We start from the raw sequence: 17,638 nt of genomic DNA, 5'->3' as shown, positions 1-17,638 counted from the left end.
GGGGGACCAGTCACTTGAGAAGGATATAATGTTTGATAAGGTGGAGGGTCAGAGAAGAAGAGGAAGACCCCCAACGAGATAGATTGGCCAAGTGGCAGCATCGATGAACTTAAGTGTGGCAACAGAAGTGAGGTTGGCCCAGGATCAGGCAGTGTTTTCATTCTGCTGTGCATAAGGTCACTATGAGTCAGTACCGACTTGATGGCACATAACAACAACAACAATATCTGTCTACTGCCTAATAATAAGACAATATGAAAACACTAGTGTCGCTGCAAGAATTTTGATGTATGGTGTGGAAAAATATTAGAATTGTTAATGTTTTATGATTTAATTCACAGATTCACAATTTTAAATGGAGAAGACCTTTAGAATTTAACAATTCTCTTTAAGACAAAATCCCAGCTAATGGTAGACTCCAAACTATGATCTTTGGGAGATAAATATTTAATGACATGGTAACATTGTAGAGCTTCCACGTTCTTCATATTTACTTTCGTTCTCTAGGGTTGCACTGTTCAACATGGCAACTACTAAGCCTTTGTGTGTCCATTTCAATTTAAATTAACATTGCTTTTTTAGTCTCACTAGCTATATTTCAAGCATTCAGTAGCTACCTGTGCCTGCTGACTAGAACATTTACATTGTTGTAGAATGTTTTCTTGGATAGTGCAGTGCTAGATAGTCCAAAAAGTTGTAATTATGTTTAATATCTGACAGAAGACTTGATCTGATGATGACTTTTATCAAGCTGATCTGGGAGGATCTGTATTTAAATAATTATTTCTAACTTTCTTTATGAAGCAATGAATCAGTAAAGACTAATGCCAAAACCTATAAAAAACATGTTTTCCCCCTTCATTTCTCTTATCTTCAAGCAACTTGAATTTCACTATGATCGCACTTGTGAGCGATTGTATAAGAAATATGTTAGTATTATTAGCACTTTTTTGATGGCAGATATATTCTGTCCTAAACTCTGGTAGCATAGTGGTTACAAATCAAGCTGCAAACTGCAAGGTCAGCAGTTTGAAACTGCCAGTTGTTACGCAGGAGAAAGCTGAGGCTTTCTGCTCCTCTAAAGATTTACAGCCTCGGAAACCCTGTACAGGGTCACTATGGGTCGGAATCAACTCCACGCAGGTAACAACAACTGTACTGCACCAAGACTCCAAAGCTTTAATCTACTTCTAAGGGGGGGGAAGCTGTTTTCAGTGGGGTTTTGAGATGCTTGAAGATTTCTGATTGTAGAATGTCCCTATTGCAGCAGTCTATTATTCTTTCTGTTTAAAGGCTCTTCTTTAAGTTGCTTGTTTTTGTTGTTGTAAGTGCCATGGAGTCGGTTCTGACTCATTGGGAGCCTGTACAGTGCTTCTGAGGAATGGCTGGTGAATTTGAACCCTACAGTTCAAACTGACCTTGTTATCGAGTGCTTATCCTATAGCACCACACTACTATCTGCTATCTGCTAGGTTAGCAGCTCCACAGGAAACCCTATACAGGATGGCATGAGTCAGAATCCATGGTAGTGGGTTTTTTTGTTTGTTTATCTAAGTTTGGATTTACTTTTATTTGACACATTGAAGAGCCATTGAAGATCTTGTGAGTAGGACAGTGTCTTGCCACTGTATATCTGATAAAGAAGAGGGAAAGTCTGGAGATAAGAGCTTGAGAGTAATGAAATTCCTGAAAATTGGATGAAAAGTAGATAACAACAAAGATACTGATGGATCAAAGCAGGGAAGCTCTGCTTTCCCACTAAGGGATTTAGTGCTTTGTAGTAGTCTCATGACACACAGAATGCAAAATCATTATAAAGCTAGATTTCTTGTATCATGGACTTTATTGAAAACTAGAAATACTAAGTTTCTCTTTCTTTTTCTTTCCTTATTTCCTTCTACTTCTACTATTTATTGATGAGTTCTGGTGTGGCATTGTAGAATAAGCACTGAACTGCTAACTGTAAGGCCAGTGGCTCAAACCCAGTAGTTGTTCCTTTACAGGATCATTATATAAGTCAGAACTGACTAAGTGGCACTTAACAAATTTTTGTTTAAGTATAAAGTAGGATTTGTTATTGTATCTTTGAACAAGTCAATGATACAAGAAATTCAGCTTTAGCATGATATTGCATTGTGTGTGTCATCAGGTTGGACATTCCCCACCCCTCTACTAGGAGGAGTTAAGGAACTGAGTAGATAAAATTGCTTCAGGTGTCGTAAGTGAGGTGCGGAGATTTTGTTTGCCTTTATTATTTCAATCTGTGGTGAGTGCAGAGACTCTGTAATATAAGCATGGGACTGAAGACCACAAGACTGATGGTTTGAGCACAGTAGCCGCTCTGCAGGATATAGGTGAGACTTTGTGCTCCCACAAAGATTTACAGCCTTGCAAATCCTATACATGGTTGCTGTGATTCAAAAAGGACTTGATGTCATTAACAGCATCTCAATTTGTTTTTCCACTTAGAAATTTTTACGGAAACATTATAGTATTGCTTGAAAAGAGAGAGAAAAAAATTTTTTTTAATTTGCCAGGTTTTGAAAATCTGTGTTTCTGTAGATTAGCAATGTTTTAAGTTAATTGCTGCTTTGCTTTCAGATTTGTTGCTTCCCAGGTAAAGAATGTTTGTTTGGCTTTTCTAATTGTTTTGTTAATTTAGCAATTGCTCCATTATATTTCAGATGATAGTGTGGACCCTTTTTGGCCAGCATTACACTGTTTCATGGTGATTTTGGATCGTCTTGGATCAAAGGTCTGGGGTCAACTTATTGATCCTATTGAGGCATTTCAGACTATTATCAACAATGTGAGCTACAACAGAGAGATCCAGAATATACGAAACAGCTCTGTAAGGTTAGTTGTGTGAATGTCAGGGTTTAAAAATAATCTCTGTAAGCAAGTCTGTTGCAACTGATTTAAGAATATGGTTCTTGTCTTCATTTCAGTAATTTCTCTATATTCTTAATATTTAAGGACCAAGGTAGAACCAGAGCCATTTTTGGATGATATGGTGACTTGCAGCCAGATTGTGTACAATTATAATCCTGAGAAGACAAAGAAGGTATAAAACATTTTGAGAATTCAGTTGATTTTGTATTGACTTTATATTGTATGGTGAGTGATTTGTATAACTAGTTGACGTCCTTATTTTACGATATATAATTGTTCCGAATCAGCTGAACAGAATCAACATTGTGCATGGGGACAAAAAAATGGTTTTTGAAGATGAATTTTTAGGTGAAATAGGGAGAATATAAAACTTTATGGAGTTTGGGAAGAGAGAAAACAAAATCAGAATTGGAAAGCATGCTGGGTGGTGGAAGTGTGCCTTTTCATGGAACATTAGTCTCAAAATTCAAATTTAGTTTTTTAACTTCATGAGGATGTATGCATATTAAAAATCACATATAGTTGATCACGATAGGGACATTGAGAAATGGCTCTTCCTTAAAATTAGTGTGTGAAACCTATCATGGAGTAAGGTAAATTTATTGAATGGTACTTTCCTTTATCTGAATATATTTCTTTCATTTTAGGATGCAGGATGGCGATCAGCTATTTGCCCAGATTATTGTCCTAACATGTATGAAGAAATGGAAACATTAGCCAGTGTCCTTCAGTCAGATATTGGTCAAGACATGCGTGTTCATAACAGCACATTTCTGTGGTTCATTCCTTTTGTACAGTCCCTCATGGACCTTAAGGATTTGGGTGTGGCTTATATAGTAGAGGTTATTCATCATCTGCATTCCGAAGTCAAAGATGTTCTCAACCAAAGAAATGCCGTATGTGACAAAGTCACTGAATTTTTTCTTCTAATTTTGGTGTCAGTGATTGAACTGCATAGAAATAGAAAATGTTTGCATTTGCTGTGGGTTAGTTCCCAGCAGTGGGTGGAAGCCGTTGTAAAGTGTGCGAAGCTGCCTACTGCTGCATTTTCACGAAGTTCTGAGAAATCATCTGGAAATTGTGCCAAAGGAACAGCAGTAATAACATCTTTGTCTCTGCATTCAGTGCCATCTAACTCTGTACAGCTTGCTTGTGTACAGCTGATTAGAAGTCTCCTTAAAGAAGGTTATCAGCTTGGGCAACAAACTCTTTGTAAGCGATTCTGGGATAAGCTCAACTTATTTCTGCGAGGAAATTTATCTCTAGGTTGGCAATTGACTATTCAGGAGACCCATGAATTACAAACTTGTCTAAAGCAAATTATTAGAAACATAAAAGTCAAAGTACCTCAGAGTAATACTTCTGTAGATCTGACTCTTGCATGTGAAACTCCTCCTGCATCTTATAATAAAGAAGAAAGTGAACAAATAGGTAAGAAGATTAAAAAAGACAACATGCATTATCTGGAAAATTCTAGCCCAACATTTTCTAAAGAACCAATGAAAGCTGACACACATCAAGTGCAAGAGAATGTATTGATCAAAGCGAGTAACACTGTGGCAGAGGACTATGAGCAGAATTATATAAAGGATTCAATACTAGAAGACCATCTCTCAGCTGAATCATGCTTAAAACACAGTAAAAACCTTATTACTGAAAGAGCTCAAGATCAAATTACAATACATACAGGAAAGCAGAAGTCTGTAAAAGAGAACCCTGCATGTACATCACAGAATTGTACTTCAAAAAGTGATCCAGAACGGAGATGTGACAGAGGTGGAGTAATAAAATCAACACGTATGTTGACTGATCCTAGCTTTGATTCCCTGGAAAAAACATCAAATGAACCAAAAGCTAGGGCTCAAAAAGATGAAATCTGTGCTAAGTTACCACATGTAATAAAGAAGCAGTGCCGGAAAAGTACTCTGGTCAATAATGTAATTAAGTTAGAAGAAAACCTGATCGTATCTAATTTTGAACGTTCCTATTCAAGGAAAGATACTGGAGGTCAGAAAAGAGATGGCATCACACACAATCTATGTTTAGATCCTCATGATATTCTTGAAGATAAAAGTGGGGGTCAAAAATCTCAAAATAATTTATTGCTGAAAAATAAACAGTTAAAGAATGAAAAATTAGATATTTTTTCTTCCCATGATAACGACTGTCAGATACAGATAAGTCATGTTGGTAAAGATTTGATCTCATTTACTGAAGCAACCAATACTTTAGTGAAAAAAACATGTTCCTTTAAAGACACTGTGACTATACTTGATTCAAAGGATAAGGAAATGAGTAAGAGTACTGATCAGTTACCTGACTTGGTAAGAGAACAGGCCTCTGGCATCATTCCTAAGTCTGAAACCTTAACAGATTCTCAGATAGACAGAGACCTTCTCAAATTGTCTTTCATAGCTCAAGCCAGTGTTATAAAGTTTCCATCTGATTCAACTCCAAAAAAAGGCTCATCTCAGCTTCAAAGAAAAGTAAAAGATGATAGCTGTTTCACAGCTTACCAAAAAAATGCATCTACTCTTGTCAAGGAGTCTTGCTGTGGACAGATTATTGTTATTTCAGATTCTGATGATGATGATGATGGTAGTGGTGATCAAAAAATTCTAGGTTTTGAGAAGTACATTAAAAAAGACAAAATACGTATTGAGAAACAATATCCAGAGCAGCATGCTTTGGTAGCTACTACTCCTGTGGAAAAGCTACTAATAAAGGAAGAAGAAACACAATTTGAGGAGTCTGAGTCTCAGATTTTTGAATTTGAAAGTCAACATGAGATTTTTTCAGTTTGGCAAGATCATAAACCAGATCACAAGAATTCAGTTCAAGAGGATGAAAAAAAATCACCTTTGACTCATTTAGGTGATACCACAAATGATTGGGGTTATGATCCTGATTATGTACCTGAAGAGGTTACTAAAGAAATAGAGAGTTTTGAAGAATACACCAAACCACAGAGTAATAGTATTTCTGTTGAAGAATTTTGTAAAATTGAAGTAAAATCTAAAAGAAAACGATTTGAAAAACCTGTGGCGGAAGATACCCTAAGATCTTTATCTTCTGTCAGAAATGACCAGTTTGATATTCTTAATGAGAGAGATATTACTGAGACTGATTTTAAAGGTACAGATAAAAGGAATACAACACCCAATTCAAATATGCAGAAAGCTACTGTGGTTACACTGAAGAAGTCTTCTCCAAAGCATCGTTCTTGCTCAAAACCCATTAAAAAAGTCCCAGTTTCTAAAACTACTAAGAAAACACATTCAGATACCAGAAAAGGGCCAAGTAAAAGTTCAAATTACCTAAGTTGTAGGACAACCCCTGCTGTAGTTCCACCAAAGAAATCTCGCCAGTGTCCTGAACCAACGTCAACAGTTGAAAAACTTGGTCTGAAAAAGGCTCCACGTAAGGCATTTGAGTTGTCCCAGCGTTCTTTAGACAGTTTACATCGGTTACGTGACCATGGCAAAACAGTTGGAGAAGTTGATACTCGCAAAAAGACTAAATTAATTTCTCCTCAAACTCTATCTGTCAAAAATAATAAGAAACTGTTTACAAGTCAAGATCTTCAGTTGAGAAGGCAGCTGAGACCCAGATCACATCGAAGTAAGCAAGGACTTGATTGTAAAAGTACAGATACCATAAGGGCAGGGTCACATGCAGCATCAAATTCTGTCACATTTGTGCCAGAATCTGTTCAGTTAGATCATAAAGGAGTAACTAAGGTAATTGTTAACAATAATAAAAAGCAATTAATAAAATGCAATTTTTCTGAAACAGAAACCATAACAAAATATGTATCTCAGGTGGTTGATGATACCAGTCTTTTGAACCAGTGTGACTCTGTGTTAAATGGAAGAATACCAACAAATGAAATAATTGTCTCTACTTCAGGGGGCTCATCTTCAGGTGGAAGTGATCTCACAGTACATCAGTCTGCAGTGGTAGCTTTGAAAGAAAGAGTGTCTGAATCGAACAGTGATATGGAAGAAGATAATTTATTTTTAACTCAAAATGATCCTGAAGATATGGACATGTGCTCACAAATGGAAACTCCTGCAGTTTTAGAAGTATTTTATGGAAAAGATGCAGTTCAGGTAGAAGACACTGTAGGTCTGCTACAGTTAGAATCTTTGAGTACCAAAAAGTGTAAGCACAAAGATTGTGTTGAAACCACAAAAAACCAGAGTGATTATTGCTCAAGACACTCTGAAGCTAAAGCAACAGATGAAGATGTGTTTCGTAAACCAGCCTTGCCTCTCTCATCTAAACCTTTAAGGCCTACCACTATTAAAATTTTTAGCTCAAGTACTACTTCACGAAATGCTAATTTTTCCAAGTCTTTGGAAAATGCTTCAGTACTACCACTAAAAAATAAATCAAATGGGATACAATCTGTTGGGAAAGTACCACAGCCAGCCTCTCTTATGTTTCAGAAGCCAGTGGGTGAAGGAAAGAATTTTTGCAATGTTCTTGTTTCTCAGACTTCAAATAATTCCAGCAGGCAAGGTCACAAACATTCATTTGGCGAAAGCAAATTTTTCCCCACTTCCTCTCCAGTGAGCATTCTCTCGTCATCACAGTCCATCTGTGATACCTTTGTTATGGAGGTCTTAAAATGGAAATATGAAATGTTTGTGAACTTTAATCAGTGTGGACCCCCAGCAAGTCTTTCTCAGTCTATCTCAAGATCTGTGCCTGTCAGGTTTCAAGATTGTGGAGATTATTTTAATGTTTTTCTTCCATTGATGATACTGAATACTTTCGAAACAGTAAGTATATGTTCCAGTTGTGTGCTTCTCTAGACTTTAAAGATTTTTTGTTTTTTTTTTTTAACCATGTTGAGCAATAATTAGAATATAGTTAAAGTAACTGACCTCATTTTGATTTAAAATTAGGTTTTAGATTTCATGTTGAACAGCCATTTGTGCCATGCATTGTTCTTAAACCTCTTTCCTCCTAAGACTAGTAGACTAGTAGGAGACACAGATACAATTTGTCATTGTAAATAAAGTGCTTAGATGGAGTTGTTTGTGACAATTCATCCATCTACTTTACAGCTTCCAAATATTGTTCCTCTTGTTCCTTCTATTCTTTTTGTCCTAATGGATTAGTCTTATTTTCAAAAATCCCTTGGGTGCTTTAGTGGGGTTACAAGAAGAATGAAAGGCTGTTAATCCACTCTGTAAACCTTCACTCGATTCACAGTAAAAAGTTAAAAGAATGAAAGGTAATGCATGGTTCAATCTACTATCTTTACCACGAAGTTTTACATTTTTCTTTCTTTAACCATCAGTTTAAACATGGTTTCAGCATTTCTAATTTACATAGATAGAAAAGGCTTTTTAGTGTCATGAGTCATTTGCAATTGATTGCTAACTTAAAGACTGGTAATTCAAACTCACCCAGGGACTTCATGATGGAAGGTCTGGCAAATTATTTCCATAAAGATTATAGGCAAGAAAACCCTGTGGAACATTTTTACACTATAGTACATGAGTCAGGAGTCAAGTCAGTGGCAGCTGACAATACCACCACCACCACCACAAATTTATAGAGACCAACGATTATTAGCAGTATTATTAAGACACTTTGAAAGAGCTCTCGTGGCATTGTAGAATAAGCACTGGATTGCTAACTGTAAGGTTGGCAGTTAAAATGTAACAGCTGCTCCTCTGGAGAAAAATGAGACACTCTGCTCCCACAAAAATTTATAGCATTGGAAACTTACACAGGATCACTGTGAGTCTGAATAAACTGTGGACTGTTTATAAGATTAATGGTTTGAACTCACTAGCTGCTCCATGAGAGAAAGATGCAGTAGTCAGCTTCTATAAAGATTTGCACCCTTGGAAATCCTCTGGGGGCAGTTCTTCTTTGTCCTCTAGGATTGCCGTGAATTGAAATAGACTCAACAGCAATAGGGTTTCTGAGTTTTTTATAATGGGTTCTGGTGTAGCACTGTAGGATGAGTACTGGACCACAAGGTCTGTGGTTCAAATTCAGTTGGTAACTACTCGATGGCACTTAGCAACTACAACATACATCTTTTTATAAAAATTTGATTGATATCCTATTTTCAATTCATAATGTAGTGTTTGACTCTCCAATTATTATTAAGTATAATTGCAGTTGAAATGACAGTGATGAATTTTATCCCTCAGCACAAAAGACAAATAACAGATTCAACTTTTAGAAATACTAGTCTTTTCTATACTGATACAACTGATAGAAGAAATACTTGTTATTTGATCTCTGTATTTGACAAAAAATGCTAATGCACAAGTGTGCACTGTTTTGGCAGTGGACAATTTTTTCACTCAGTTCTGACAAGTTTTATTTTTAAATATCTACATATGTTCCTGTGACCCTGTGCTGTAACCTCTGTGTTAACAGTATAAAAATTCAATGCACTAGATATCAATAAAAGGAGCAGTAACCATAGAACATATAACTAATCATGAGCATATATATGTGTAGTAGTTTAATCTCAAAATAGCACAAAGCAACAATTGGCAGAGCAATTGTTCAGATGATGGCAGCTGCTAATATTTAACAATTGTTGTTGTTAAGTGCCGTCGAGTCAGTTCTGACCCATAGTGACCTTGCAGTTCAAATGGCTTTGCAGTCTGACGCATTAACCCACAGCGCCACACAATTGGTTCCTACTAAAAGGGACCTGTATAGAGTTTCCAAAGAACAGATGGTGAGTTTGAGTTGCCAACCTTGCGGTCAAACCAACCTTATGGTCAAGTGCTTATACTATAGCGCCACACCAGGATACATTAAATAAAATAAGAAAAATAGAAGAATGAATAAAACTGGAGGGGATAAAGTTCTGATCATTTGTAGTGATACCTACTTAAAACCTCAGTGGAATCAGTAATTAGCTATAAGATAGATGTGCAGAAAATTCAGTACTGTTCCTTTATACCAGCAATAACCAACTAGAAAATATAAGTGATCAATTATAATTGTAAACCAACTATGATTAGGAATTAGTCTAACAAATGTATGAGATTGTTAGAACACTGAAACTTTTTAAAGGACATGAAATTGAGAAAGATGACATATTCATGGTCAAACAACATTGTAAAGATGTAATCCTTTCTGGATTAATCTATAAATTTCATGTAGTTTTAGTTTAAATTCCAGCAAGATTTTTTTTTAGGTGATTGAGAAATTATTTAAAACTTTGTATGAAAGAATAAAATCTATTAAATTGCTTTGAAAGAAACAATTTAAAAATAGGAGATGGAGGTGCGTGGTGAGTATGCAGTCACCTTATTTTGATACATTTATATATATCAAAGTTAAGCCACAGTTAACAGATCCAGTATGATTGGCACAGGAACAGACAAATAGTAAGAAGGAATAAAGACCCTTGGTCCTGAAAGTTACTTTTCCTTGCTCCCAAACTTTTCTGAGGTTTGGGCTTCAGATAGATTGGGAGATGAGTAGAAATGGAGCTTGGTATAAGATAAATTGTTGTTTTTAAGTACCCTCAATTCAGTTCTGATTCACAGCAACCCTGTATTGGGTTTCCAAGGCTTTAAAAAAAAGTCTTTGCGGGAGCAGAAAGCCTCATCTTTCTCCTGTGGAGTGGCTGGTGAGCTCAAACTGTCAACCTTGTGGTTCATAATCCAATGCTTATCTTAGAGAGCCACTGCATTCTCCATAAGTTAAGTGCTGTTGAGCTGGTTCCAACCCATTAGTGATGCTGTATAGGGTTTCTGAGGAGAGGCTCTTGGGTTTGAACTGCTGACCTTGCAGTTAAGCAGTCCATTGCTTATTCTGTAGCACTACATCAAGACTCCATAAGATAAATTGTGTGCCATCAAGTTGATTCTGACTCATAGTGACCCTGTATAGAGTTTCCCTGGAGTGGTTGTTGAATTTGAACTGCCTACCTTGCAATTAGCAGTCCAGTGTTTATCCTGCAATGCCACAGCAGGACTACTCATTAGATAAATGTTATGTGGCATCGAGCCACTTCTGACTCATAGCAACTCTTTATAGGGTTTCTGAGGAGCAGCTGGTAAGTTTGAACTGCTGAACTTGCAGTTCAAACTGACCTTGTAGTCCATTGCTTATCCTGCAGCGCCACACCAAGACAGGATACCATAAATTTATGGGGAAGGGATAGATTAATTGATGGTAATGATTAGGCTATATTCCTGCCTTACAGCATGTGGATTTTGATTAAACATGTATTTGAGTGATAAAATGGGAAGCTAATAAGAGAAAATATCAGAAATTATACATGTTTATTTAGATTAAGAGTATAATTAAAACCCAAGAAACATTAACCACAAACTTAATTATAATAAGTAGATTTTGCTTTGTCAGTGGTAATTATGTGAAGGATGCTATAGTTAAATAGGGAGAGGAGAGTTAAAACATTCCAAAGCTGGCAGGAGGTTGATAGTTAGAATGTACAAAGAAGTTTCGTATATCAGCAGAAAAGTAAGAAGTCAATAGAAGATGAATAAAGAATACAAAGGCAGTTCACAGAAGGGAAAACCTAAATGGTAAATAAGTATATGAAGTGTTAACTCAAATTCACTAAGATACTGAAACCAAACCCACTACTATTGAGTTGATTCTGACTCACAGTGACCCTATGTAGGATTTCTGAGGCTATAAATCTTCATGAGAGCTGAAAGCCTCCTTCCGTCCAAGGAGTGGCTTGTTGGATTCAAACTGCTAAGCTTGGGTAACCAGCTTTGCCACCAGGGGTCTTTTCTAAAAGAACAATAGGAAATTAAATAGCAATTAGAGTAGTGAACAATACCAAAAATACTATTTGTGGCAATCATGCACTGTTAATGGGAATGTGGTGGAGGTGTACCATGGAGTTGGTTCCAACTCATAGTGACCCTGTGTAGGGTTTCCAAAGCTATAAATCTTTACAGGAGCAGAAAGCCTCATCTTTCATCTTTGGAGCGACTAGTAGATTCAAACTACTGACCTTTTGGTTAGCAGCCTAGTTTGTAATCCACTGTGCTACCCGGCCTCCTTAATGGGAACGTAGACTAATATACTTATTTTTGCAGAGCTGTCTACCAAAGTCAATGCAGTAAAATGTGTCACTCATGGTGCACAGTTCCATTAATAAGGAATCTTAATTAGTGAGTCAGAACCAACTCCAGGACACAGTGCTTACAGAATTGTTGTAGTGTTGGGACTAGTTAGGAGAATGGATAAGTAATGTGCTGTTGTTTTAAGTGCTGTCGAGTCTGGTTCTGACTTATAGCAACCCTGTATAGGGTTTCCAAGGAGCAGCTGGTGAGTTTGAACTGCCAACCTCGTGGTTCAAACAGACCTTGCAGTTTTGTGCTTTGTCCCACAGCGCCATATCAGGACTCCAATGTGATAATTTCATACTAAGGAATACTGTGCAGCAATCAATAGCAAGACTTAAAAAATGAAAACAAATTTATATTGTAACCACTTTTGTAAAAATTATACACATATACACAAACAACACTGAACTTTTTTGATGATGCTAATACCAAACATTGTAGAATGCTTGCCTAAAGTGGAAGTAGTTATAATAGGAGCTGGGAATCAGGAAAAAAGGGAAGAAGAATCAAATGAGAATGACCTTGTATAGACTTAGGATGATAGTGCATTGTGAATTAAAGATTTTGAAGGACTTACTTACCTGAGGTCAAAAAGGGGAAGGAAAAACAGAGCAAAAGGAGTCATTTTTAAAAAGCTAGGAACCTAAAATGACTTATTCACGTAAGTTGTATCCTGTCTACAATTCGAGAAGGGTAGTCTTTATTCCTTAAAGGAGCTCTGGTAGCGTAGTGATTACGAGGTGGACTACTAACCTTAAGGTCAGCAATTCAAAACTACCAGTGGTTCACTGGGAGAAAGATGAGGCTTTCTGCTTCTGTAAAGATTTATGGCCTCGAAAACCCTATAAAGGGTCCCTATGAGTTGAAACTGACTCCAGAACACATAGCATTCACTACCAGTCTTTATTCCTTAGAGCAAGGTAGAGCAAGGGCGAGGAACTTCTGGCCTTCAGGCCATATGTTGTTGTTGTTAAGTGCAGTTGAGTCAGCTCTGACCCTTAGCAACCTTGTATAAGGTTTCTGAGGAGCAGCTGGTGAGCTTGAACTGCCGACCTTGCAGTTCAAACGGCTTTGCAGTTTGGCACATTAACCCACAGTGCACCAGGACTCCAGACTGTAAAATCATTTGGTCTGACCCTGTATAGAGTTTCCTAGAAGCGACTGTTAAGTTTGAACCACCAACCTTGCAGTTCAAACCGTCCTCCTGGTCTTGTGCCTATCCTACAGCACCACATCAGGACTCCCCATCACATTGTTGTTGTTAAGTGCTGTCGAGTTGGTTCCGACCCATAGCGACCCTGTATAGGATAGCTTTGCAGTCTGGCGCGTTAACCCACAGCGCCACATCAGGACTACCCCCATCACGTTGTTGTTGAGTGCTGTCGAGTCGATGCTGACCCATAGCTACCCTCCCATAGCGACCCTCTAAGGAGTAGCTGGTGAGCTTGAACTGCCAACCTTGCTTTTCAAATGGCTTTACAGTCTGACGCATTAACCCACAGTGCTGCACCAGATCTCCTTCCCACCACCACTGCATCACATTTGTTGTTGTTGTTAAATACCGTGGCGTTGGTTCTAATTCATAGTGACCCTGCACAGGGTTTCCGAGGCTGTAAATCTTTATAGGAGCAGAGTACCTCATCTTTTTCCCGTGGAACTGCTGGTAGTTTCGAATTGCTGACTTTGAGGTTTGCAGCCTGATTAGTAACCACTACGCTTACCAGAGCTCTTTCCTGGCACGTTGTTGTTGTTAAGTACCGTGGAGTTGGTTCCAACTCATAGTGACCCTGCACAGGGTTTCTGAGGCTGTAAATCTTTACGGGAGCAGAACACCTCATTTTTCTCCCGTGGAACCACTGGTAGTTTTGAACTGCTCACCTTAAGGTTCACAGCCCGATTCGTAACCACTACGTTACCACAGAGCTCCTTTTCCCATCACGTTGTTGTTGTTAAGTGACATTAAGTTGGTTCCAACCAATAGCAACCCTGAACAGGGTTTCTGAGGCTATAAATCTTTACGGGAGCAGAAGGAGCCTCATCTTTCTCCCGTGGAGCAGCTGGTGGTTACAAACTGCTGACCTTGCGGTTTGCAGCCTGATTCATAACCACTACGCTACCAGAGCTCCTTCATATTAGGGGTCAATTAATTAAATGTTTGACCAAAAGCAGGCTAATTTTTAAGTGGATAATTTTGTATGGCCCTCAAACAGTGTTAAAAATTTTGGCAGAATAAAGGCTCCCCACCCCTACCGTAGAGAGTCCTCAAGGGTACTTTTCTGAATTTCAGAAAGGATTGGGAGATTTGTCAAAGGATTGGGAGATAAGTGCAGAGAATTTTAGAAGCTGTTAGGGTGATATGTTGGTGAGGAAACCTTAGGGTTTGCAAGACATCTTAGTAGTTTTGGAATTGTGAAGATACTTTGGTTAAAAAGTAGAATAATATTAGTACTGCCCAATGATATTTCATGCAATGGTGAAGTGCTTTTTATCTGCAATATACAACATATTGCTGTGTGGCTTGCATTGTGGCTTAGTATGTCTGGGGAGCTGAATTGTAAATTTTTAAATTGACTTTAAATTTGAATAGCTATGTGTGACTAATGGCTGTGGAATCAAACCAGGTAATTCTGATAGTTCTGATAATTTCATTAAATGCCACAAATTAAATAACCTAAGATTCTGAATTTAAGTTCTGTTTACTTGCTTTAGAAAATTTTGTTGTTTAGTATGACTTCCCAGTATGGTTTTGCTTTCTTACTTTTTTTTTTTTTGCCTTTGTCTAGGTGGCACAGGAATGGATCAGCTCTCCTGTAAAAGAGGTTTACCATCAGTTGCTTTTACGGAAATTTCCTGCTGATTATAAAAAATTCTGGGAATTTGTGGGTAAGTTATTATGTAGCTTAGGATAAATGATAATTGGAGAGTCCTGATTAAGAGGGGATATAATCATTAGTTGAATATTCTGGATATAGGTATCCCTAAGATGAATTTACATCCTTTTAACAAAGAATATGTTTAAATTCTTAATTACGATGATAACTACTAGGGAAGTTATGAATATAAAATACATTATTTTTCTTTCAGTCTGTAATTAGAATACCACTGGCAAAAGTGTCAGTGGATGCTAGGAATGGAACCAGAGAATAAGGGAAGTGACTTTAATAGCTATAATAATTTCTGTTAAGCATAGAAGAAGATTCTGAGTAAGTTTTCCTAGCATTTGCTTATTTCATAAATCTAAAACAGTATCACTTTTAGGTTATGTTGTTATTAAGTGCCACTGAGTTGGTTCTGTTTCACAGCTACACCGTGTAGAGTTTCTGGGGCTATAAATCTTTGCAGAAGCAGAAAGCCTCATCTTTTTCCTGCCGATGGGGTGGCTGAAGGGCTTGAACCACAAACCTAAGTCTCTTTTTGACCTCTTTTTGATTCTGTAGGTCAATTTAAAAGCATGTATAGTGCTTTCTTGGCAAAGTACTACATGTTCATTGTGAACCATTAGATAATATCAGCCAACAGTAAGATAAGCATTATCCACAATTCTTAGCATTCAGAAAGAATTCTATTAATATCTTTGCATATCTGCGTTGTTAGCGTTCTTTTGATCAAATCCCATCCTCATCTCCAGTAGTTATCAAACCAGTCCAGGGAGACTGAGATAGATCATCCACCCCGATGTCAAATATGTGGTGAGAAATAAATCCCACCTCACATGCCAACTGTGTACTGTAAAAACTTCAGCTTCTCTTTCAGACCCGAGCTGCTAGTGCAATTCTATTTCTAGTTTGGTTTTTTATTTTGTTTTTGTTTTTTGAGACAGCACCATACTATTTTACATAGTTGTTGTTAGTACCATCAAGTCAGTTCTGACTCAAAGCAGCTCTGTATAGTGTTTTTAAAGAGAGGCTGTTAAGTTGCTAACTTTATGGTTAGCTAAGGTCCATTGCTTATTGTACATCATTTTACTGCCCCATCAGTAGTGGGTATGGACTGCAATTCTCACACCCACATCAGCATTTGTTTCTTATAATGTTTTGTTTTAATCAGTGTTGGTTTAGGTGGGGTTAGATGGTATCTCAGTTTAGTAGTTCTGATCAGGAACGTCTTTCTTCATCATGTATTTGTTGGCCACTTGAATGTTCTCTTGGGTGAAGTTTCTGTTCATGTCCTTTGCCCTTTTTTTAAATTGAGTTAATTTGTCTTTTTGTTGTTCAGTTAAAGTTTTCTATGTATGTATTTTAGAGATTAGACTTTTATTAGATATGTTATTCCTGAAAAATTTTCCCCAGGTTCTGTTTACTATCTTGATGCAATCTTCTGATGAGCATAAGTATTTTATTTTAGAAAATAAATATATTATTGACAGAATAGAATCATTTCCAAATGGGGAGACATTGCAGATATACATGCAAAATGTATATACAGTGTGCCAATTCATGGGGTACAATACAGGCTTATGAGAGGTGAAATAAACCAACGATTTGTGCTCACAGGCAGGAAAAAAGTATGCCAAAAGTTACAAACACACACAAAAGAACAAGCCTACTGCTATTGCCCTGTATAGAGTTTTCAAGGCTGTAAGTCTTTACAGGAGCAGAAAGCCTCATCTTTCTCCTGTGGAGTGGCTGGTGGTTTTGAACTGTTTATCTTTTGGTTAGCAGCCTAGTGCTTATCCAACAGTGCCACCAGTTCTCCTAAAAGTCACAAAGAGTTTTCTAACTTACAGATTTTAACATTATCTGAGTTTGTTACATTTGGAGAATTGTTTAACAAAGCATTTTGTTGGGCTAATTTTCTGTGGAATCTTCGTGTGGCGCTGTAGGATAAGCACTCCACCTCAGGGTCCGTTTGAACTGCAAGCCTGGCAGTTCAAACTCACCAGCCATGCCTCAGAAGTCCTGTACAGGGCTGCTATGAGTCGGAACTGACTTCAAGGCACTTAACAGCAACAACAAGTTTCCCTTACAATTTTTAATCTCTTCCGTATCCCAACAACAGTCTTTACTTTAGTTACAAATTTACAAAGGGAAAATACTAGTGAGTGGAGTTTTAGGCGTCAGGATATGAACTAAGACTTGATACATATACCTATCTTAGCCACAAAGTTGTTTGCAGTGTCTAACTTCATTTAATATTATCAGATCTGTCTTCTGTTTTCCTTTTGACCACCATTTCTTCTCTGGAGCCTGTTGTAAAAATATATTTAACAGGCACCAAGTAATTCTTTATCCAGATTAGAGATCTTGATCTTTGTCTTTTAACTTTTTATTGTGAATGGAGTGAAGATTTACAGGACAAATCAGTTTTCTGTTCAACAATTTATACACATTTTGTTTCATGTCACTGATTGCAGTCCCTAAGGTATTTTCTTTTTATGAGGTCTCAGTTACCTAATTTATTTTCTGTTTTTGTGCATTTGTAGTTGTGTTTATTTTTTTACTTTATGTTGATAGTAGAGATTCTAGATGCTGGGTGTATAGATATAAAGAAACCACAAACTGCCTGCCCTCATGAAGTATACATATTGGAAGGTTTCCTGGTGTAGTGCTGTGGGTTAATGTGATGGACTGTGAAGTCGGTTTGAACCGCAAGGTTGGCGGTTCAGGCTCACCAGCTATTCCTTGGAAACCCTATACAGGGTCCCT

The 17,638-nt window shown here is 37.4% G+C and overlaps 1 protein-coding gene across 1 annotated transcript in view; it reads left to right on the top strand.

The window, feature by feature from the left end:
- The window catches only part of SETX (senataxin), a 110,798-nt gene that overhangs the window by 33,492 nt on the left and 59,668 nt on the right, over positions 1 to 17,638 (top strand). The window contains exons 6-9 of the mRNA XM_006834994.1: positions 2,685 to 2,856; positions 2,977 to 3,064; positions 3,540 to 7,679; positions 14,777 to 14,876. Of these exons, the coding sequence (XP_006835057.1) occupies positions 2,685 to 2,856; positions 2,977 to 3,064; positions 3,540 to 7,679; positions 14,777 to 14,876 (4,500 nt within the window). The remainder of the gene's footprint in view (positions 1 to 2,684; positions 2,857 to 2,976; positions 3,065 to 3,539; positions 7,680 to 14,776; positions 14,877 to 17,638) is intronic.

This window comes from Chrysochloris asiatica, unplaced genomic scaffold (assembly GCF_000296735.1).
Source record: "Chrysochloris asiatica unplaced genomic scaffold, ChrAsi1.0 scaffold00014, whole genome shotgun sequence".
Lineage (NCBI taxonomy): Eukaryota > Metazoa > Chordata > Mammalia > Afrosoricida > Chrysochloridae > Chrysochloris > Chrysochloris asiatica.
This window is presented reverse-complemented; position numbering and strand designations above follow the sequence as displayed.